Below are 22,117 nucleotides of genomic sequence, written 5' to 3' on the forward strand. Positions count from 1 at the left end.
GGGAGTCACTGAATGGAATGGTCGCTTCATCATCCTTGTGTTCTAGTTCTGTCCTAGACATGGACAATAAATGAGGTAAAATTTGCTGTGATAAATGTCGTCGTCCTGGCATAATCAAGACAGGAGGCGGGCCAGAAAGATAAAGGTTTAGCTTCTTAGTCTCGCAGGGGCATTTCCATTTCTTGACCATCCAAGGTTCACAAATAATAGTGCTCAATTGTTGTGTCGACGGAGGTGATGGTGAACTGAGGGTGGTTGCTCTACGACGTCGAGGCTTCGGACGGCAGACTGCCATGACGAAATTCCTTAAGACCCGAAGTCTTACAAGGAAGAGAAACAACAACACGAAGTCAATTGGAGAACCTCAAGTCACGGACGTGCAGTCCAGCAGAGTTCGATGGCAGTGATTAATTGTAGTGGACACTGGGTGGACCGACAGGCAGTTGAGGAGAGTTCAATGGAATAACTGGCGGTGGTGGTGGATACACTGGGAGTTGAAAGACAAAGCCTCAAGGCAAATGTCCATAATCGCATCAGAGCAAGTCCTTCGGGTCAGGAACCCTACATAGTCAGACATCTCATCATCTGCATTTCAATGTCATGATGTAATTATGTCAGTAACTGCGCTAGCCCAATAAGAGAATTTTGTTGTGCGACCGACTGAACCAGATATATGTTTTGATGGGACTTGCAAAATGAAAAAGGAGCTTGGAAACAGAGGATACATGAATGAGAGCAAACAGATGAGAGGACGAGAAGCCTACAAATGGAAGTCCATGCCATGGCCCTACAAAGTCGAGTAACGGAGTTTCCTACATTGCACAGGCACATCAAATCACACTGGAGGCAGTGTCGCTGATTATGTCACACAAATTCAACTAGCAGGGATACAGCAACATCAATCAAACATATAATGATGAGGTAACGAAACCGCAAAACATTGCTACAGGCAAAAGACAAAAACAGCGAAATTATGAGATTACGATTGCATGGGAAGCGAGTGGGGCACAATGGGAGGCCTGCCGAAATGATCAAAGAATGTTTAAACATAAAACATCGCCGCCGCGCACCTGACTTCCCAGGAGTATGTATCTGTGAAATTGTCCAAGGTCAGTGGTGTCGTAAGACAAGGCGGAACATCATCCCAATCACAAAGCAGTCTCCGGAAATTCTCAAGGTAAGGAAGACAGCCCATCAAGGTGTTGTTCCACAACCCATAGTTCTCCGACGGAAACGACTCCGACCACATCACCAAACCAGCCTCGCCCGGGAAGATGCTATGGAGGAGCTGCTTGCGACCAACGGCATCATTGTTCCAACATCCCCGTGCCAAGTAACCACCGAGATCCCTCAACTTGTACTGAAAGCCAAGTTCAAATAACTCCCAGGTGATCCTCTGGACCAGAAGCAAAGGAGGGGTGGCGAGACTAGCAATGGAGACTTGTTCACCCTGAAATTCAACAACTCCTTCTGGCGAAAATATATCACCCTGAGTTTCCAACAGGTCATCACCGAATAAGTCCCGCATTGCTTGCTTCCCCTTCTTGGTGGCTGTAAGACTCTTTCCGTCTGGCTCTTTCCCTTTGGAAGATTGTGGTTGGACAGAAGGGACACTACCGAGGAAATCGCGCCAGAGCTGAGGAGTTGGATAAGTGCGTGGAGGATCATGGTCAACTCGGCCAATCCACAGTGGACGAGCAGCGAGCCAGTTGGCAAGGTATAGTTGCAATTGTTCAGGCAACTTGGGACCGATGAGGAGAGCAGGTTCGGGGAATCTATACCCCCGATCAATAACGTAGGGTGTACGAACACGAGACTCGTCCTTAATGGCAGTTTTCATAGTGCCATCCCAATGCAGGTTCGGCAGTGGAAGGAAAGGAGTCTCGGGATCTTTCCACTTATCCCTAGATTCACCTGACTGTGTAGGGCGAGCTTCGATGAAGTCTGAAAATTGCGTGAGCATGCAACATATACAAAGGAAAAAGGGTACATACAAGGCCGGTGCCGTTGTTTGCCCTTCTGTTTAGGCGTCTTGCCAAGAGCAGATAATTTGGGACCAGAAGCAGGATTACTCGAGCTGGACAATGGTTGAGAGGATTTGTCAGACTCAGGATCTTGGTATGTTGTGCCTGCATATAGGTGGCGAATGTGTGTATGACGATTGTGACCACCTTGACCGCGGTAGATGACTTCAAATGGGCGGATTTTTCTGCCCTCTATGTACATGGCAATAATGATGTGGTCCAGGCGTGTGAGTAAGACCGGTTCAACGACCATCATTTTCGGGGGTATGTATGCGCTTGCATGGACATACCAAGCTGGGACACCAGCGCAGAATAACTTCTTGCAGATGTCGCTGCTCTGCACAACCCCCCCCATCCATCCTAAGTTGACCTCATGGCAAACACCGAAAGTGGTACGAGGTTGGGCAATGAGTACCCAGTCAATGTAAGAGTATATGTCAAGAAAGAGGCACTGAGCATCGGTGACAAAAATGAGGAGATCTCGAAAAGTAAGGGGGTGGGACTTCAACCGTGCGATGGCATGACGGAGGTACAAGAGGCGACTGTATATGATTTGACCTCTGTCCGGCTGATCCTTTCTGTAATCACGGACTCGTTGCTCAGCCAGTTTGAGAAGGGACTGCAAGCCATCGACCTTAGCAGAGCCAGCGTGCCTACAGAAAATGAATTCCCTGGAATGGACTTAAGGTCATCCCAGCTAGGGGTGAACCAGGCCCAATGTAGTGGATGTGGGAATGGAAATGCCTCCTTTCAAGGAATGCAAACAGCGTGACAAAAAGAGTCATTGTAGGACTGAGGCCACTGGAAGCAATCGATAATGCCGAAGCGACCATCTGCCCGGGCTTGTAGGTCTTCTTCTTCAAAGTGGTGAAACTCTGGAATGAAGTGCATGTTGGGCATCGTAATGACTAGATTTCCCTGCACAGCGACAGTGCAGGCATCGAAAGCTTGCAACCAACCTGTTGTAAACATAAGCATCAGTGCATGACAGAGATAAATTGACAAATACGTACTGTCTGAGAGCATTCAATTCAACTTAAACAATGTCAGAGCATTGGGCATGATGAATGCTACAAATCGTAAGTGGATGTCCGTAACAAAAGCGAAAGTTAACGTACCTTGTGTTGCGTTGTGGAATATGATTGTGAGAGTTTGTGTCACTGCTCACCATGACAGCAATGATACCATGCAAAGGACATGTGAAGGCAGATCAGCAGAAGTAGTTAAGAGAAAATATGTACGCTCACTGGTGAAAGACTGAAAGTCAAGATGTAAGAAGAGAAACACGACACACCGGGCAGAAAACGGATGCGAGGCACTCCCGCAGAAGGTCTTCAACCCTATCAGTGCAGCAACAAATGAGCAACCAGGGCGACCCTCCAGACACGCAGTCTAAGAGTGATAGATCAGCGACACAAAGTCAACTAATCAGGGTTTGAACGGCACAAAGCCAGTTCAGATGCCAAGAGAGGGCTGGGAGTCGGGAGTTGAGGCTGGAAGTTGAGGGCAACAATGATCTAGTGAGGCAGGATGAGAGAGAGAGAGAGGAAGGACGATGAGAAGAGAGAAGAGAGAAGAGGAACAATGAATGACGGTAGATAGAAATGTAAGGAATTGAATAGAAACGCAGTGGGAAAATCCCCAATGAAATTCTGACTGAATCTGGGTAGCAAGTGCAATTGTGGGAAAGTCCCAACTTTGTTCAACTCTTCATCACTGCCTCTATTGTCCTGCCTCCTCAACTTCCAGCCTCAACTCCAACTCCCGGCCCTCTCTTGCCATCTGAACTGGCTTCGTGCCATTCAAACTCTGATTAGTCGACTTTGTGTCGCTGATCTATCACTCTTAGACTGCGTTTCTGGAGGGTTGCCCTGGTTGCTCATTTGTTGCTGCACCGATAGGGTTAAAGACCTTCCGCGGGAGTGCCTCGCATCCGTTCTCTGCCTGGTGTGTTGTGCTTTTCTTCTTTCAGTTCTTCACTAGTGAGCACATTTCTTATCTACTTCTACTGATCTGCCCTCACATATCCTTTTTGTACACTCCACCGAGGATCGGAAAGAACTCAAGTCTGGATTGAGTGACTATCATCTTGCGGGTAAGTGCCATATCCTCAGAATACGGTAAAATCTTAATCATCTGTTTAAACAGGTCCTTTAACCTTGTCATTAATTTCTCGCATATTATGACGGTGCATTCAATCTGGTGTGTCATACTTCACTTCCAGTCTTTAATCGGTGAGTGTACACATTTGTCTCACATCTACTTCTAGTGATATACCCTCGCACCAAATCCTCAGAGATCATTATCGTCATCCATCCACATACCTGCATATTATGGCGGTCCATTCCATCCGCCTTTCCGTTTTTTATAGGTGAGTCTACCCTCACATGTCCCTTTCATACGCTGTCTGTTACTATTGGAAATAGCAGTCATCCCCCACAAATGGAGGTTCTACTGGCGTCTCTACTGCGTATCGAAGTCTGGATTCAGTTTCTTCACCACTTGTGCATTATATCGTACCTTCGCACTATCTTATTTACCTTCTGTTCCTGGCCTTTATACTGCCATAACTCATAACTCGATGTCTCGTACACCGCACATCGTCTCTCAACTCTATTCCAACCGTTGTTTTGGCTCTGTTATATTACTGTGACACATCCCTAAGTAAGGGCCCACATTTACTAGCTTTATTTGGGGGTGACACCCCGATACGCTAGTAAGTTCCATTCCAGATAATTATTCAATCAACGCAATAACTATTTCCATAGAGTCTGGTCGCTGTATATAATGTGATATGATATTCAGACACCATCAAAATTTCCAGCCCCTCCTATATTCACTCTAACATTCTCAACTTTTTCACGCTTTTCGTATCTTTACCTGACTTCGTGTCGGTGAAATAAAACTGTTGAGGCAACTTCATGTTCTTCAACTTATCTTCCTCATATCTTCGTGATCGTTGGAAGCAGTCTCAAATGCCTCTTGTTACCCGTTCAGGGCATCGGACTAAAGCCCCACCACCGCCTGACTATGTTCGCACTTATGCGTCCAAGGACCAAAAGGCTGCCAAATCTGATGCCGATGACAACCAGGTAATGTGTTACCTATTGTTCGCACTGCAACCACTGCTGATTGCTAAAGGCCTCTACACGTACTATGCGAAAGCAAACTCGCTCTCGTGCTGGCCCGGAGTCTGTCATGAATACCCAAACCCAAGACCGTGTAAGCTTATAGTTGTCATTTTATTATCTACTAAATCAACATCAGCTGCATCCTCGACCCAAGGCTCGCCCTCTTCCAAGGTCTGAACGTTCTGATCCCATGACATCATCTGCTGAAGAAGATATTTTCTTCTCTAACTTCAGCAAACGCTCATCACTTGGCAGGAAGAAGCGCAGTGACGTGAATGAAGGTCCCGAGGTCCAGTTGTCTGACACTGCTGACAGGTCCACAAATGGCACAGATGGCGATGTGCCATCAGGTAAGTTTTCTCTCGGTCTTTTACTCACTATCAACTCTCATTAAATTTTGTTGTCCAGCTGGTCTCGAGGAAGATGGTACTAGTAATGCTGCCAATGAGGATTCAGGTATGTGTGTTGCTCCCATGCAGGATGTATTTAAATGTTGACCTGCTGCAGCGATGAACCACAGAGAGCAGACTGCACATAAGTACTACTAAACATTCTGTAGTAAATAACTAATATGTTGCATGACAGTTCTATCCGACAGTGAATGTGGTGGTGCTACAGCAACAAATGAAGGGGAGAGATCCGATGGTGAATGCAGTGGTGCTGCAGCGACAGATGAAGGGGAGAGATCCGACGGTGAATGTGGTGGTGTTGCAGCGACAAACGAAGGGGAGAGAGATGCAGGTAAGTTTACACTCGCTCAACAACCGGAAACACGGTATGAATGGTTGCATTATCATGATTCATTAACCGTGGGTACTTTTATTACACACATTTTTCTTACTCGATTGATGATTTGAACTAGGGCGAGAAGAAACTGTTTCAAAATACTCTTCCCCTGGGTTTGATGGCCGAATTTCTTTCTACCAATTATGCCGATGCTATCCATCACAAAATTACCAGCAACCGTGTAGGCCCTCGAGTCCTCAATAGTGGACCAGGGCTCATCAATCTTAGGTACACCCTAGCATGTGCCATTGTTATAGTGTGTATAATATTTATTCTGTCGGTACTTAACTCAGGTGACCCTCAGCTGCAACATGCCTTTAGTGCAGACTGGAATTGGGCTAACATTTGAGCCTTCGATCCTTTTTACAGTTTAGATCTCACAGATGCCATGGAAACAGTGAATTTTTTCGAAGAGGTGAACTCAATGACATCCGAGCTAGTGGCTAGCTGGGATATCATTTTCCCACAAATCAGAGAGACTATAAACCTTGCAATGTAAGTCCAAATGCTGTACTGTGTTCATCGAGGTCTGATTGAAATTCTACCGCAGTTGCCATGTAGATCCTCACCTTATAATACATGTGTGATTACCATCTTTCATTCTATAGTTTAGTCACTGTGTACTAGTGAGGACAGGATGTTTGACTTGTACCTAATACTATGATTACTGATAGGTCCTATGCTTGTCTGTTTTGGACAAATCATTTGCACATTTTTTTCCTGCTCTCAACGTTTTTGTAAGGTTCATATGCCGGCTCATGCTTGTCAATAAGGTAAACTCCACTAGTAAGTAGCTTAGACTTGGATGTCTGCTCCTAAAGAGCTACTACTATAACACTCTGTCCAGCGCTACTACCCCTTTTGATGTAGCGACACATGGTGTTAGCTGACTAAAGTACAACAATGGTACCAAGTTGGCTGACTGGCACAACTTGCCTAGCTGGTTTGACAGTTGTCACCATACTACTAGTACCCTTGATGTCTCTCACTGGTCCTTTTACCAAACTCCCACAAATGTGTTCTGGGCTCCCAATGAACAAATCCAAACCTTGGATGTCGCCACCCTCCAACTTGAACTCTCTGATTACCTCCCCTCCATGTGTGCACGTCCCAAAATCAGCAAAATCCTTCAATACTTTCCTACTAGACAAAGTGCCAGACCAGAAAGTGCTTGAAGATCTTGAAGCCGTGGTAAAAGCAAGACTCAACCTCAACGATAATCAAGATGGTTTGAGCCTGGGTTAGGATTTCTCAGCTCACTTACCTATTCCATCCTGACTTCTTCCTGATCATCTCTTTTGGGGCAGTGTGCTGTCATTCTCGAGGCTCTTCAAAATCCTCAACCAAACACATTTGTAGGTTCCTTTCAACTGATAAGTGATTAATTTTGAACACCATACAAGGTAATCAATGATGTTACACCTGCAGAGTATGCTGTAACCTTAGCATTTATATTGGAAGAGCCAGATTGTGGCATCAGAGCAAAGTAAACCTTATTCGCAACTTAATCATACACACAAATCTTAATGCTGATCATATCGTTGACAGATTCAACTACTTCCAGGACATGCAAGAGCTTCAAATTATGGCCCCACTCCCTATCCACAAACAACCAACCACACATCTATTCAAGGCCATCACTAGATACACTGACACTATCCCTTACGACATACGACTCATTGATGTCACCCTTCATCTTAATCACCACATGCAAAATAAGGACTGCACAGAACAACGAGGATGATGATGAGGCCGAAATAGAGATTCCAAGGCCCATCATTAAATGGGTGGGGGAATGCAGATTGTCATCAGATGACAATAGTATGATTCGCAAGCTGAGACTGATGACTGATAGCTCTAGAGAGACTGAGTACGCATTGATGATATCATTGCGAGAACGGAGTCAGTGGCAACAGCCAAAAGACAATAGCCTTGCAAGTAAAGTCCTTCGCGCGAGTCCCACCATGGACTATGAAGACTTCATCCCTTGTCACATCAAGAGGTCATTGAGGTTTGGGCCAGTCATCATCCAGTCCCACGTCTGGATCGACATGTGCGAGGTCCGATACACTGTGTTTAAGTGTGGCGCAGACAGCCACTTCGACTTCAACAGCAAGAATGTACAGACATTCGCAGAAGGGGTACGTCCACATTTTTTCTATTTACTTTCGAAGATACTAACACTCTACAGACTATCTACCCCGAGATCAAGATGGGCGACATCGAACACATCCTAAGTGAGGCTGCCAAGAGTTTGAAAGAGTACATTATATCACTGATGGAGGGGATGGGGTTAGAGGAGCCTGCAATCCAGAGTGTGCGCGAGTCTCATCCTGTGTGAGACCCCATATGGGAGGCTGCTCTGAACCAGATCTCCACCACTGTCTATCTTACAGCCTACTGCCACTATGTGGATTGGCACCACCACAAATATGAAAAACGCAAGTTACCGGTCGCTCAGGCTACTACCAGCACTTCACTCTCATCCAACCCCACTACTTCATCCTCAACTAATCAGCCACACATGCCCTCCACCGGATTATCAATTGATGTCGAACCTGAATGTTCAGCGAAGAGAGCGAAGGTTGATGATGGGAAGGTTGACGACGGGAAGGTTGATGATGGGAAGGTTTCCAAGGCGAAGGTGAAGATGTCCAAGAAGGCGAAGGAAAGGGTGAATGATCTCTAGGCTTGAGCTGGAAGAACATGTGTCCATACATTCGAATTTCTCTGTTGACCATGCATATTTTAGCACTTCCAATGTTACCAATACCGTTCGTACAGTTTGCTTTCCGTGCATTTGTTCCATGTTCTGTGTATTTATAGGTTCTGCTGCATGGCATGTACTATCCAAAGTAACTTTAGACTTCAAGGACGTGTGACTTCGAAGACATCATATTTGGACATTTATTGTTTGCGCGATGGGCATGCTGTAGCTTCCCGCATAAGTTGAAAATTGTCATAGAAGTGAGTTAATATTGAGTCTTCGCATGCATCCTGCGTGACTTGGTACTAGAGACAACTTCAACCAAACCTGTACCAGTATTATTTATGGACAGTCTCAGACCTACACCATGAGACCTATGGTCCAGCTTTGTTTTAGAATCCAAGGCTCTATTACTGTAGCCATCATCTTAACCTTTTGCCTTGCTTTGATGGTGAAACTCTCTTGTGGCACCCAAGGGTGCCCACAGACATTGCAAGATCAGCGCGCTCTTACTTTGCACCGCAAAACTTGTGTGGAATATAAAAAATGGATAGTTGCTGCCTCTCAGAAATGGAAGGATCGTGCCCGTAATGCAATGGCCACAAAGGCAGTCAAAGACAAGGTATCTACTCTAGTAAGTTCTGTCTTGCTCAGGACTTCAGATTCAATACTCACAAAGCAATTTTGAGTGTTCCGTCACTTTGGAAGAGAGTTCTGCAAGTAATACTAAGTCGCAGGAGCAGGCATGACTTCCTGAATATCCAGCTGTTGAAGAGATCGCTCCCCTGCATTTTGCATCTGAGTCCTCTATGGATGTTGACGCAGATACTGGTACTACAGATGCCACCAATGCACCAGCAGGGAGCCATGATTTGAATATATCAACGATGATCGGTAATTCTGATAATTTCATTGATTTCTTGCACTGACCACTTTCATGCCAGATAACTCAATTTTGGGTGAATCACACGCTCTTCCCAGTGACATGAATGTGAACTTGGATTGTATTGGTGAGAAATAGATGAGAGTAGAAAGACATGCCACTGTAGTGGCAAGACCAAGCGTGCCCTTCCCGTACGTCGATGTTGTAGTCCCCTGCACATGGACAGCACCCACGGTGGCACAATGGTGCTGCACGAGCACCTGCACAATAAGGTCAGACTCGTATGGTCTCGTGTGCTTAATACCATTGTCTCTGATATCCCCGAACAAGAACGCAAGCTTGTGAAGCAACTTGATTGAAATGTTCTTGCGGTCCTCATCGGTCTTGAGGTCTTTTTGTGAGGACAGGAAGTTTGCAAGCACGACGAGGGCGGTAGAGCTGAGGCTGTTTTGCCACTCAGACAGCTGCTGGAGAGCCTAATAAAAATAAAACCATCAGATTTGAGTACTAGCGTCAGCAAGCACTTACCACAGCAATGACAGGCCCATCAGGAGTGACTGTGTGCGTGATACTTCCCTTGTAGACAACATCCCAGATTGACTGCAGAGTAGTGCAGAGGAGATCATCTTTGAGGGTCCAGACTTCATCTTGACTCCCAATGCAGTGAATGAGGGTGGGGATGACCTTTCCACTCCACTTTCCCGACACTTGACAGCCTTCAGGAAGATGTTTCATCCTGTAATTTGAGTGGGCGAGCACCACCATTGTCGATTCTGTTGCCTGGGAGGGCTTCGTGTTGGCATGAGAGGCTGTCTTTGCAGTGCTGGATTTCAGTCGCTTTGCCGCAGGGGCTTTGTGCGTGACAGCAACACCAGTCTACATGTCCCGCAATCAGTGAGATTTTGCCATCAGCAAACCAAAGCGTACCGCAGAAGTCAGCTGCACGGGCGCTGGTTGGAGTTCCTTCTTGACTACAGCCGTCAAGTCATCAGGACGCTCCACAATCTCAACATCGGATGAAAGGAAGAGCAATTCATCCGTTAGTTTCCGCTTCAGCGACTCGGCACAATAATATGGTGGAGTGCGGGATGAGGGAGGCTGGGCAAAAGGTGGAAAGTTGATGTCAGAATCATAATCAGCCACCGGGAGGACCTGTGCAGAAGGAGAAGACTCGAGATCCGAATCTGAATCATAGTTCACTAGGGGGAAGGGCTGCATAGAAGGGCGGGCCTTGACAAAATCTGTCCCATCGTCCTCGATGAAATCTGCCCCATCGTCCTTGGTAGAGTATGCTCCGTCATCCTCAATAAGATCTGCTCCATCGCCCTTGTCGAGATCTGTCTCATTGTCCTCGTCGATATCTGAATGCATGGTGATGTCCTCATTGTCATCTCAAATCGGCGCTTCGAGTTGCTTGGGTATGTTGTGATGGGCAACAATCAGTGGCACCACTACGCCAGACTCAGGAGCCTTGGCAACAATCTTGAGACACTGCGCAGTCTGCATCTCTAGTTAATATCTGGAATTGAACTATAGATATACTCACCATGGGGTCCTCTGTGTTCTTCACATGGCGAGAAAGGGCTGCTGAGCGTTCGTTCACTTCGTCGTCCGAATTGTCCTCAAACAAAGTTGAGAAACGAATTGCCGAGTCACCTCCAGCATCGGGAGTACTGATAGGTGTGAGTGGGGGTGCACTGGCATTAGCACTACTACTGATATTAGTGCTCCCTTTGGTGATAGGCCTAGAGTACTCAGAAGGTAATGCGGCAGTAGAAGGTTTTTTCTTGGGGATTGGCTTTGAACCCCAACCCGAGATACGCCCAGCAAGTTGATATTTTTCAGGAGCGAGTGAGCTGGTAGCATCCGCAAGATTGTGATAAAAGAGAGCCGTTTCAGTCAAATAGAGCTTCATCGTTAAGGTAACAAGTAAACAGACTTACACATCACCATCAGATTTCTGATGGTTCTCGACATCACGTGGCATCGTTGATTCGATAATACCAGCTCCTTCGATGATGTCTCTCACTGGTGTCTTCAATGCTTTCTTCTTCCCCTTGGCATTGGTTTTGCCCCTCCGTGATGCTGGCACCTCCAGCTCCTCATCGCTTGCAGGGTGTTCAATGTTGGCACCAGCTGCCGATTTACCTCCATGGCCGTCACCCTTGCCTTTGGCGCCAGAAGCCTTACCGGTGGTGAGTCCTGCACCTGCCTGCGCATCAGTCGTAGTTGAGGTGTCCGTGGTCTTCACAGCCTTCTTTATGGCCCGGGGTCGTGGGTGGGGACAACTCAGTTTAGGTGCATCAGCACGTGCAGCAGCTTGGTCTGTCCACATCTGTTCCTGATATGTAGCAATGCGCTGATATGATTCCTGCAAGGCTGTTTCACTTGCCTCCTTTGCCTTTTTTCACGCTGCTTGTCAGCAGCAATGTCTTTTTTGGTACGTTTCTTTGCTTGATCTCCACCAGTCAAAATGTGTCCTGGATGCTGAGTGGCATTCTTAGTACGTGTTGCCATAAGACATTATAACAATGGAGGGCTGGGGAGGCTGAAGAAAGTTGAGGGCGATGGGTGACGAGTTGAATGTGAGTTTTGTTACATTCTTGAAATTTTGCAGTCTAAGCTGACTCTGAATAATACATACATTGACCCTACTTTGTGTATTAACGTACTAGTCTTGCGACCGCAATTGACTAGTACAGCTGTCATAAATTTTGGGGGTACCAATGCTCATCAGCACCGCCGCTATTTCAGTGCAACATTCCTGTGAGATTTATCAATGTTCACCAATGCCTTCAAATTTCTGCTGGTATGAAATACTAGAATTTTACTGTGTTTGTATGTCACCCATCGAAACATTTTGTCGATAGGAGATTCACAAACATTTTTTTTATGTAGATGACATGTCACATTTGTGGTGTGATAACACAACAGCCACCAACGGTGCACATTTCTCTTCCATATTCATACAAATTCTCTGCCATATTCATACTTTCAACTTTCAACTAGTAGTGCCCAGGCTATAGTAGTACTACTACCTCAACCATGCCTGGTGCTCGCCCTGACCGCAAGCTCTTCCGGCTTCCATGCTCATATTGTGGGCACTGGTTCCAAAATCGCTCAGGCCTTACTCAACACATGGGCACAATCCATCCAAATCATAATGTTGCACCTGCTTCAGAACTGCCCACTCAGGATCATCCTCCCCCACCACACCAGCCATCATCTCCCCCTCAGATTGTCTCACCGCCCCCTCTAAGCTTTTCGCCACCCCCTCCAGATCTCTTGTTCCCGGCGCACCAATCGCCTGAGCCAATGGCTGTTGACAAGGATCCAAACAGCGCCCCAGAGGCAGAATTCACAGATGCAAGCGAGCATTACTATTGGATGTACCACTCACTCCTCAACAGTAGGCTCCTTTCAATTTGTACTCTTTACATTTTGACTCAGACTTGCTCTTAGGACGCCCATGCACAAGTGATGGTGTATTCCTGGTGCCTGGCATGCCCCCAACTCTTCTGCCACCAAAGTCTCCTAATGATTGGAGCCTGTATCGTAACGACATAGAATTTTCAATGGTGGAATTTGTATTCAAACAACGCCATACGTCCAACACGCATGCAGATTGCCTATTTGACTTGATGGCTGCAACACTGGTGAAACACAACGACACTCCTCCATTCGCTGATCACAAAGATTTGCACAAGGTCATCGACACAACGCAACTTGGTGATGTCCCCTGGCAATGTCTCTCTGTTCAATACACGGGGAATGCCCTGAGGATGATGTCCCATCATGGATGGATGACGAATATGAGGTCTGGTACAGGGACCCTCGCATAATGGCGCACAACATGCTAGCGAACCCTACCTACAAGGATGAAATTGACTATACACCATTTTGTGAGTATGATGCGTCAGATGACACACGTCGATGGAAAGACTTTATGTCTGGAGACTGGGCATGGCAACAGGCCGTATGTCTTTGATCTATTGTGATGACTCGCGGAGTGGCTAACATCACATCAGGACAAGATCTTAAAAGATCCAGACACGCACAGATCTGCGTTCGTCCCAATCATTCTTGGTAGTGACAAGACTACCGTCTCTGTGGGTACAGGTAACAACCAATACTATCCCCTGTATGCCTCGATCGGTAATGTGCACAACAACATACGCTGTGCTCACCGTGACGTTCTTGTTGTTATTGGTTTCCTTGCTATTCCCAAAAGTATGTGGGTTTATGTTTCAAATCTTATTCCTCCTTATTGACTTGTGCTACAGCTAGTAAGAACCATGCTAAAGAAGAGGCATTCCGGATGTTTCGCTGTCAGCTATTCCACCGCTCACTATCCGCAATTCTCACCAGCCTGAAGCCTGCGATGACCAAGTACGAGGTTCTGTGCTGCGGAGATGGCCATTTTCGACGTATCATATATGGCCTAGGGCCCTACATAGCAGACTATGAAGAACAAGTGGTGCTGTCCTGTATTGTTCGAAATTGGTGCCCAAAGTGAGTATTCAAACTTACAATCATTATTAACTTTTACTTACAATGCTCATACTAGATTCCTTGCAATTCGAACAAACCTCGATGCCGGTGGTATATACTGCTGTCGTGAGCATACAGATTTGATGGTACATGAAGTACATCCAGATGTATTGTGGGATGAATATGGTATTATTAGTGATCTCATTGTGAGTGGAACCAGCAGCTGTCGAATCACAAACTAAATTATTTTGTGTAGCCATTCATGAATGACTTCCCCCGGGCTGATATTCATGAATTGTTATCATTTGATCTCCTCCACCAGCTAATCAAAGGCGCTTTCAAGGACCACCTTGTGGACTGGGTGGTAAAGTACCTTAGGACTAAGCACAGGACCAAATGAGGAGACGAGATCATGAGTGACATAGATCGCAGGTATGTGACCTCACTTGTTAACTCAATGAGATCATCTAACAATAAGTCAGAATTGCTGCTGTAGCATCGTTCTCGGGCCTACGGAGATTTCCCGAAGGCTGTGGCTTCAAACAGTGGACAGGCGACGATTCTAAAGTGCTAATGAAAGTCTTTCTTCCGGCTATTGAAGGCCATGTGCCTCAAGATATGGTGCGCACATTTCGTGCACTCTTAGAATTTTGTTATCTCGTGCGGCGCAACATTATTACTGAAGACACCCTGAATCAAATTGAAGATGTGCTTGCTTGGTTTCACCGCTACCGCGAAATATTCAAAACCTCAGGCGTCGCTGATACCTTCTCGCTCCCCCGTCAGCACTCAATGGTCCATTACATAGACATGATCAGACTCTTCGGTGCCTCGAATGGATTATGTTCGTCAATCACGGAATCGAAGCACATTAAGGCGGTAAAGAATCCTTGGCGATGGTCCAGCAAGAACAATGCTCTCGGCCAGATGCTTTTGACTAATCAACGCCTCGACAAGCTTGCAGCATCTCGCGTGGACTTTGCTATGCAAGGAATGCTCGTTGGTTCTGCTTTATCAAGAGCTGTGGCTGTTCTCCATAAGCTTTTCTATATACAATTTTGTTTTCTCGCAAACTTAATGTCAATATACAGTTGCCGGGCAGGGAGATCAGGGAGGTGCCCCTGTTGTACCGCAACCAGATCAAGAGAACGACATTGAAGTTGTTGACAGTCCAACCATACTCGCTTTTGTTAAGCTCACAAAGACAACTTGTAAGTTGTACTGCCATGTTATCAATCTCGATACTCATCACAATATTATACAGAACAATCACAAGCACGGATGGTACCAGTGTTAGCAAAGGAAGTCGATGTGCCACATCTGCGATGCCTTATCCGCCACTTTCTGTTCTCTCAACTTTTCCCCAAGGATCCCCGCAACCCCGAAGACGTCCCAGCTGCTACCTGCCCTCGACATGAAGGCAAGCTTTGTGTCTTTAATTCTGCTGCCACAACATTCTATGCTCCCAGTGATCCGAGCGGCATCGGTGGCATGCGACGTGAGCATATCCGCACCTGTCCATATTGGAGGAACATTTATGCTCGCAATGATTGTGTGTTCATACACACTGATTCAGACCTTGAGGGGATGTGAGGGCTCGATGTTGGAAGAGTTGTATGTTTCTTTTCTTTCAAATTCAAAAAGAAAGTATATCCATGTGCTCTCATCCATTGGTTTGACAAGGTTAGTGACTGCACTGATGAAGACACTGGCATGTGGATGGTTCGTCCAAGTTTTCATGACGATGACTCCCAACACCTTGCTGTTATTCATATTGAGTCGATCTATCGTGCATCACACCTGATCCCTGTCTATGGTTCTGATTTCATCCCCCATTCTCTCAAGTTCTACCATTCTTATGATGATTTCCGGACATTTTATGTGAATAAATATGCTGACCATCACGCCTTCGAGATAGCATTTTGACTTATGTCTTAAGGCCATCAGGCCCTAACATGCGCCCGGAGTCTGCTCCGCCTGTTGGGCAGTATGGTACTGCACCACATGCAGCTCCTATTATACCAGTTCCACCACCGCAAGTAACCCCAGTTCCGTCCCATTCCCCTCCAAGAAGAATCATGACACCCTCACCACCAGAGTCCTCTAGCGGAGACCATTTACCCTGCGCAAATACGCACAATCTCTAGCCACTCAGCTGACATTCCCTGGGATAGTTGGATACTGCAAGCAGACCATCGTACATCCCAATCCCACCGCCACACAAACTTTATCAGCCCATGTCCTCATAAGCGCCCCCACCAAATGACACAGAGTTTCAGTTTGAAGTGCAACCCCAGTACAGTATCGACACGGTGTACAGTGGGTGTATCCTGGAGGTATACTGCCATCCGCCACTCTTGCAGCCCCCGCAGGCAGCCTGATGCCAAATGGTGTACTGATATCCATGTAAGCACATGTCAAAGTGATGCACCCACCATCCGCCATCCTGCATCTCATCAAACAGTGGCACCCTCCAGTTGTTGGGAACATTTGCATCCGCAAGTGCTCTACTGTAAGTAGACTCATCATTCATCATTCATTTTCTACAGCATTGATTTACATCACAGCACATGACACTAAAAAACAACATCTAACAAAACAACATGAACGGGTGAGTTTGCCGCTTTGCCACTCGCAAGATATCTCTCTCACCTTCCTTGAGTCTGCAACCTCTGAAGCTCTCGAGTTCAACCTGTGCCATGCACACGCTCGAGTGACTCTCGATTCCCGCAAGCAAAGAACCACCTCAACCTCTTCCAGAACCCCACCCGCACACTTCCAGCCACATCTTGCTCCACCACTACTTCGTCTATAACATCTGGCTGACTTGCCACGATTGGCCACCTTTGCCCTCACCCACAGTAAATTTGTAGCGCTTCTGGTGGCTGAAGATGGGTCAGTTTCTGCTGAACCCTTCAGCAACAATCTATGATATCCATGATGCACAGACTTACAGCATCAGTTGGGTGCATGATTGTAATTGAAAGGTTACAGATCAATAGTAAATGATATTGCAAGTACTGATGGCTGAGACTCGAGATTTGGTGTGTGCCGGCAACTGCTCTGTTTGGATAGCAACCATGCCATCAATAACGCGCACTCTCCAGCACCATACTCCCTGTTTCTCTCTGGACTGACGTGATCACACCCGACCAACATTACGCCCGACCAATGTTACACCCAACCAACGTTACACCCACAAGCTACTTGACATTTGATGTCGAGCCCCAGCCTGTCTTGCTCGACAGCGTCTCTATCAAACCGGACGACATCCTACCACTGCTCGATACTTTCTTCCATATCCTCATTTTCCATGGCAAAACCGTCACCCAACTTGAATGGAGGAAGGCAGGTTATTGGCGAGAGCAGGATGGATAGGAAAATTTCAAGGAGTTGTTGGAGAACCCTGTTATAAATGCTCAGGTGCGATAATTCCCTGTGCTTTCGACCTATTTTGACGGCTGTGTGTACAGGATTTGCTTGTTGATCACTTCCCTATACCATGATACATCGTACTATGCGACCATAAAATTTTGTACTTATTGACTTGCGAACAACTTAGCAGCAGCTTGTTACACTGTATGGTTACTTTTGTCACTTTCCCTACTTGCGTGCCTTTCTGCCCTTGCGAGTATGGTGGGCCAAATGGACAATAATTAAATCACGTGCACATGCAGTTTTCACGCGCACACAAGCAGGAAAAGATCACATGAAGGTAACATTGTATAAATTTTGACAGAGTCAAAGATAGCTAGCTAGCTATTAGTTGTATGTATACGAGTCCAGGTGAAATTGATTACGAGGTTATTGTAAACTGAGGAAAATGAATGAAAATTGACCATTGATCTATTTCCTGTCCCAAGGGTTGTGCTTTTGTTTGACGAGCATGTTAAATCCTAAACAGGACGACGAGAATCACAGGGCACTGCGAAATGCCTGTGGCAGACCTCGTGGAAGGCCGGAACCAAGATCCTTGTGTGTAGCATGAGAAATTGAGGTGGAAGCATGATTGATAGTCGAGGAAGTAGTGGCAGCAGCGGCTGGAGTGGATGCAGAGGATAGCAATTCAGTGGGAGCACCGAAGTTGCTAACATTGTATGGTTCGTAGTCATGTTCATCCAGCATGACACTGGTGCTTGCTTCTTCTGTCAGTAGCAGTGTGTTCGAAGCTGGTTCTTCAGCAGAGTGGGTGCCATCCTGTCCATTCTGCTCATTGTTGCTTGAGTTCTTCAGGGATGGTGTTAGTGCAGGAACGTCGAATCCAACTGTGACCGCTGTTGGTGTTTGCGTTAGCTTGCCACCAATGTTGCGACACAATTGATGACCTACATTCTACACCCTCTTTGCTATGACCTAAATCTAACTCAAACTTTGTTCCACTCCCTGCAGTTGCAACTTCAATGAAATTGGTGTGAAACGCAAAACAATAATATGGCTTGGCGCCAGACCATGTTCGTTTTTTGATATTGGAATCTGAGGGTAAGTCTTGAAAAAATTGTCAGTTGCTTGAACATGCAAAATCATTAACTGGTGCGAAACCTTTTCCCTTTAGGGGCAGTATCTCATCCATACCATCGCTTCCGCTGACTACATTCTCATCAATCAATTTCACTTGGACTCGTATACATACAACTAATAGCTAGCTAGCTATCTTTGACTCTGTCAAAAGTTATACAATGTTACCTTCATGTGATCTTTTCCTGCTTGCATGCGCGTGAAAACTGCGTGTGCACGTGATTTAATTATTGTCCATTTGGCCCACCATATTGCGAGAGCTTCTAAAATCACGCGCTTACTTGAGTAACTTGCTAAAACCAGGGGACAATTGAATAAGCTAAATTAAGTTTTTAATTTCGGGCACAAGTGACGGAAAAGTGAGGCAAGGAAAGTGTGAATTTACTGATGACTCGGAGCCTAGATCGATCATTATTTTCTCAAGCTATCCAAATGCATGTCTTAACAGATAGAAACATGTAATCCTCACCAAATATTTTTCATCCGTTGCCGAGATCAGCCAATGCTCTGGTTAGTGATGTGCACGGCTCGGCTTGAGGCCCTGGGCCGGCCCAAGCCGGGCCCAAATAAGCCGGGCCCAGCCCAGGCCTAAGTCACGGCCTGAGGAAGGCTTGGGCCTGGGCTTGAGTTTCGAAAAGCCTGAGCCGGCGGCCTAAGCCGTGGCTTTGGCATGTTCAGTGGCACTCACCGGAGGTACGTTTCCCGACTCTATTTTTGTCTTTCTAAGCTTCTGACTTCCATCACTTTATCAGCTTCAACTCAGATGGTCCTGCACTGTCCAACATATCCAGCAATTCACCCTCCTTCAAGGCCTTATCTCTTGTCTGTTGCTATGGAAAAGCCACGGTGAGCTGCCAGCACTATGTCCTGTGCTTTGCGAGTTTGACATAACTCACTCTACCAGGTTTCAGTTGCGCAAATCGATATTTTTAGTAAATTTAAAGCCTTTTGTGCTTCGCCTTCACAAGTGTCTGCGTGATTGCGCACCCAGTACTATCTTTCAATCGATTTATGTTGGTACGTGTCCCTCTAACATCCCTACCTGCTACCCACCCATGACAAACACAGATGCCGAGCACCGTGTTGCACGTCCCGTGCGCAAAACGAAACCTACAGCCACCCTTCTTCAGCATGCCGAGCAGGCAGCACTGCCATCCCAAACCAAGGCAATTAACGAGTTCCACGCTGCGGAGGCTGCTAAATGTGCTGCTGAACATACCTCCACTTCATCCACTACCGAAATCACGCAATCTCCACCCACCTCTCCCATACCATCAGCGCCGTCTGTGAAATGTGCGCTACGACACGATCTTCTGTTCCGGGAGCCTCAACCATCATCTCTCGTTGAGTTGGATTACCTGGACGACAATGACGAAGAAGCGGAAGCGGATGCAGAGACTGGTGATGTTGTGGATGGAGAAGAAGCTTGGGACATGATGCTTTTGGGTGATGATGCCGAGGACGTGTCGGATGTTGAGATGGACGTTTAGATACGTTGTATTCACGCTGTTGCTTGTTACTACTAGCCTACACTAATGAGCATCTGTTGGCTTCCAAAAGCCGCGGCCTGGTTGGGCCCAAGCCCCGGCTTTGGGCTGGCTTGGGCTCACGGCCTAGGCTCTGAATTTTTGTGAGCCTAAGCCCTTCGAAGCCGAGCCTAAGCCGGGCCGGAACATCTAGTGCTGCCGCGGTCCGGTTTGGTCCGGTTCATTGAGGGTTGAGCAAGAACCAAGAACCGAACCTAGGTCCGGTTCTAGTAGACTTGCCGAACCTTGGACTGGACCTTTGCGAACGGTTCAAAACGGTCAGGTTCGGTTTTTTTTCGGTCTGAACGCGAACCGAACACAAAAATTTTTACAGCTAGTGACAAAAAACATAGACAGTGTAGCTACTTGTCCAACGAAGCTGCATGGCCCTCAGCCTCTACTGCTGCAGAAAGGTGCCCATTCCTATATGCTCCCTTCAGCAATTGTAATGCAGTGAACGTGGAAGTCGCGAGTGCATTGCGTCGGATAGTCGAAGTGATGCCTCTGCTTGAGAATGCTTGTTCGGAGGGAACGGAGCTGCCTTGAATGGGTAGGTAGTCTCGCGCGATGCGCGCGAGTGTAGGGTATTGCAGTGAATGAAGCTATCAAGTAGATTTAGTAGCAAAAAAACAAGTCAAAGAGATAACTTACCCCCCACCAGGCCACAATGTCATCAGTCTCCTCTAGTGGCGAAGACAAGTACATGTCAAGCTCCTGCCGAGGATTGTGAGTAAGATGGTCTGATGTTTGACGTGTCCTAATAGCCTCGCGCATCCAATCATCACCATAGTGCTTGCGTACAGCTCTCGTCGGCGGAGCAGATTGCTCATTGGTAGCCGTTCGGCTCGGCGGTGTATAATAGTCATCAAACTACAAAATAAATGAAAGGGGGAAAACAACATAGACAAGTACTCACCACGGCCTCCAGACGAGCCCTGCCATCTGCAACATCTTCAAAATCCCACCGGCCTTCAACATACGCGAGCTTGTAGTTTGGATCAAGAACTTAAATTATATTAGATAAGAACGAGTCGTAAAAATTGATAGTACTCACCAAGGCAAATAAAATACACGTCTGATTGACTCGTTTTCTTGAAGTATTTGTCGACGTTCTTGAGTCCTGCCTTAATTGCATCAGCGATCGGAAGATATTGCGGGTCATCTGCCATGGATTTCCATCGATCAGCGAGGCACTCTAGTGTAGGGATCGTTTTCCATGCGGTCGGATGTTTTGCTGACGAGAACGATTGCTGAGCCGTGGCTGGTTCCTTGAGGACTCGGTGAATAAGCCCGAGGAGTCTCCAATCACTTCGATCGAGCTTGAAGTTGTCGTAAGTCTTGTTGCGAAGAGTTGGCACTTCATTGCTTTCGTCGGCAAGGTTGGTGAAACGATTTACAGCCTATTTAATTAAAATCAGGCCACTTTTAAACATTGAAAGAAAAACAAACACTCACTTGACGCAAGAGCAACATGCGGTCCAGGCATTTATATAGCGAGGCCCAGCGAGTCCGGATCCATTGCAACAACTCTAGTTCAGGTACGTTTTCCTCTTTGCAAGCCTTACGGAAAAATGTGCGAGCTTGAGGGGACTTTCGGATCTGGGGATCTCGATCAGCAAAAGAATCGTCTAACAAATATAGCACGTACCTGCTCGATGAGGGCAAGAGCTTTGCCGAGTGAATCCCCAGTGTCAAATAAGGTGTCGTCGTTGTCGTCGTTGCTGACATCCATGGAAGAAAGCTGTTTGTTTAAGGTGTCAAGATCAGCATCATTGCCGTTATCAAGCGCTTGACGAATTTTCTTCATCAGAGCGGCTTGAGGAGTCGGCGCGACGGCGTCAACAAAGTGGCGTGCAGCAAGGTTTAATATATGTTCCTGGCACCTGATGCGGCACGCATCAGGTGCCCACCGCGTACCCTCAGGATCGATGTCGTGTGCAACTGCTTTCATGGCGGTATCATTGTTGGTGGCATTGTCGGAGGTCATCCATCCAACCTACAACACACTGATTAGATTCAGCGCAGTAAAGTAGTAGACTAAACTTTACCTTATC

At 46.7% G+C, this 22,117-nt stretch overlaps 6 protein-coding genes across 6 annotated transcripts; 4 read left to right on the forward strand and 2 right to left on the reverse strand.

The window, feature by feature from the left end:
• Positions 1-979: 979 nt before the first annotated feature.
• HD556DRAFT_1443746 (uncharacterized protein) lies at positions 980-3,050 on the reverse strand (the record flags this gene model as incomplete). Its single annotated transcript, XM_041306666.1, has 5 exons — positions 980-1,019; positions 1,071-1,944; positions 1,995-2,677; positions 2,827-2,983; positions 3,038-3,050. 5 exons carry the CDS (start codon positions 3,048-3,050, stop codon positions 980-982), a joined length of 1,767 nt encoding a protein of 588 aa, XP_041159771.1.
• A 1,949-nt stretch (positions 3,051-4,999) lies between these two features.
• On the forward strand, positions 5,000-8,282 carry HD556DRAFT_1308745 (uncharacterized protein; the record flags this gene model as incomplete). Its single annotated transcript, XM_041300188.1, has 11 exons — positions 5,000-5,116; positions 5,166-5,246; positions 5,292-5,505; positions 5,564-5,611; positions 5,741-5,896; positions 7,089-7,132; positions 7,249-7,296; positions 7,345-7,427; positions 7,490-7,625; positions 7,672-8,082; positions 8,133-8,282. 11 exons carry the CDS (start codon positions 5,000-5,002, stop codon positions 8,280-8,282), a joined length of 1,488 nt encoding a protein of 495 aa, XP_041159772.1.
• A 631-nt stretch (positions 8,283-8,913) lies between these two features.
• HD556DRAFT_1308746 (uncharacterized protein) lies at positions 8,914-12,048 on the reverse strand (the record flags this gene model as incomplete). The annotated part of the gene is made up of 7 exons (XM_041300189.1): positions 8,914-8,975; positions 9,686-10,007; positions 10,060-10,407; positions 10,459-10,892; positions 11,074-11,387; positions 11,475-11,866; positions 11,920-12,048. The coding sequence occupies 7 exons, from the start codon at positions 12,046-12,048 to the stop codon at positions 8,914-8,916; spliced, it is 2,001 nt and encodes a 666-aa protein (XP_041159773.1).
• Positions 12,049-12,798: 750 nt separating this feature from the next.
• On the forward strand, positions 12,799-13,127 carry HD556DRAFT_1208062 (uncharacterized protein; the record flags this gene model as incomplete). Its single annotated transcript, XM_041296510.1, has 2 exons — positions 12,799-12,940; positions 12,994-13,127. Coding segments are annotated over 2 exons (276 nt in total), but the record flags the coding sequence as incomplete, so codon positions are not given.
• A 45-nt stretch (positions 13,128-13,172) lies between these two features.
• On the forward strand, positions 13,173-15,948 carry HD556DRAFT_1432311 (uncharacterized protein; the record flags this gene model as incomplete). The annotated part of the gene is made up of 10 exons (XM_041305109.1): positions 13,173-13,286; positions 13,313-13,507; positions 13,560-13,761; positions 13,815-14,043; positions 14,099-14,228; positions 14,279-14,391; positions 14,505-15,025; positions 15,299-15,611; positions 15,633-15,903; positions 15,937-15,948. 10 exons carry the CDS (start codon positions 13,173-13,175, stop codon positions 15,946-15,948), a joined length of 2,100 nt encoding a protein of 699 aa, XP_041159775.1.
• Positions 15,949-19,048: 3,100 nt separating this feature from the next.
• Positions 19,049-20,209, forward strand: HD556DRAFT_1527589 (uncharacterized protein). The gene is made up of 3 exons (XM_041309349.1): positions 19,049-19,383; positions 19,442-19,554; positions 19,606-20,209. Exons 1-3 carry the CDS (start codon positions 19,208-19,210, stop codon positions 20,025-20,027), a joined length of 711 nt encoding a protein of 236 aa, XP_041159776.1. The 5' UTR covers positions 19,049-19,207; the 3' UTR covers positions 20,028-20,209.
• The last annotated feature ends 1,908 nt before the right edge of the window (positions 20,210-22,117 follow it).

Source organism: Suillus plorans (genome assembly GCF_016647745.1).
Source record: "Suillus plorans strain S12 chromosome Unknown HD556scaffold_31, whole genome shotgun sequence".
NCBI classification, from domain to species: domain Eukaryota; kingdom Fungi; phylum Basidiomycota; class Agaricomycetes; order Boletales; family Suillaceae; genus Suillus; species Suillus plorans.

Excerpts from the sequence above, each read along its gene's own strand:
- HD556DRAFT_1527589 (XM_041309349.1), top strand. The coding sequence starts at position 19,208 with ATGTTCAGTGGCACTCACCGGAGGTACGTTTCCCGACTCTATTTTTGT. Across the intron at positions 19,384-19,441 it reads GTTGCTATGGAAAAGCCACG|GTTTCAGTTGCGCAAATCGA; the intron begins GTGAGCTGCCAG and ends TCACTCTACCAG. Across the intron at positions 19,555-19,605 it reads CTTTCAATCGATTTATGTTG|ATGCCGAGCACCGTGTTGCA; the intron begins GTACGTGTCCCT and ends TGACAAACACAG.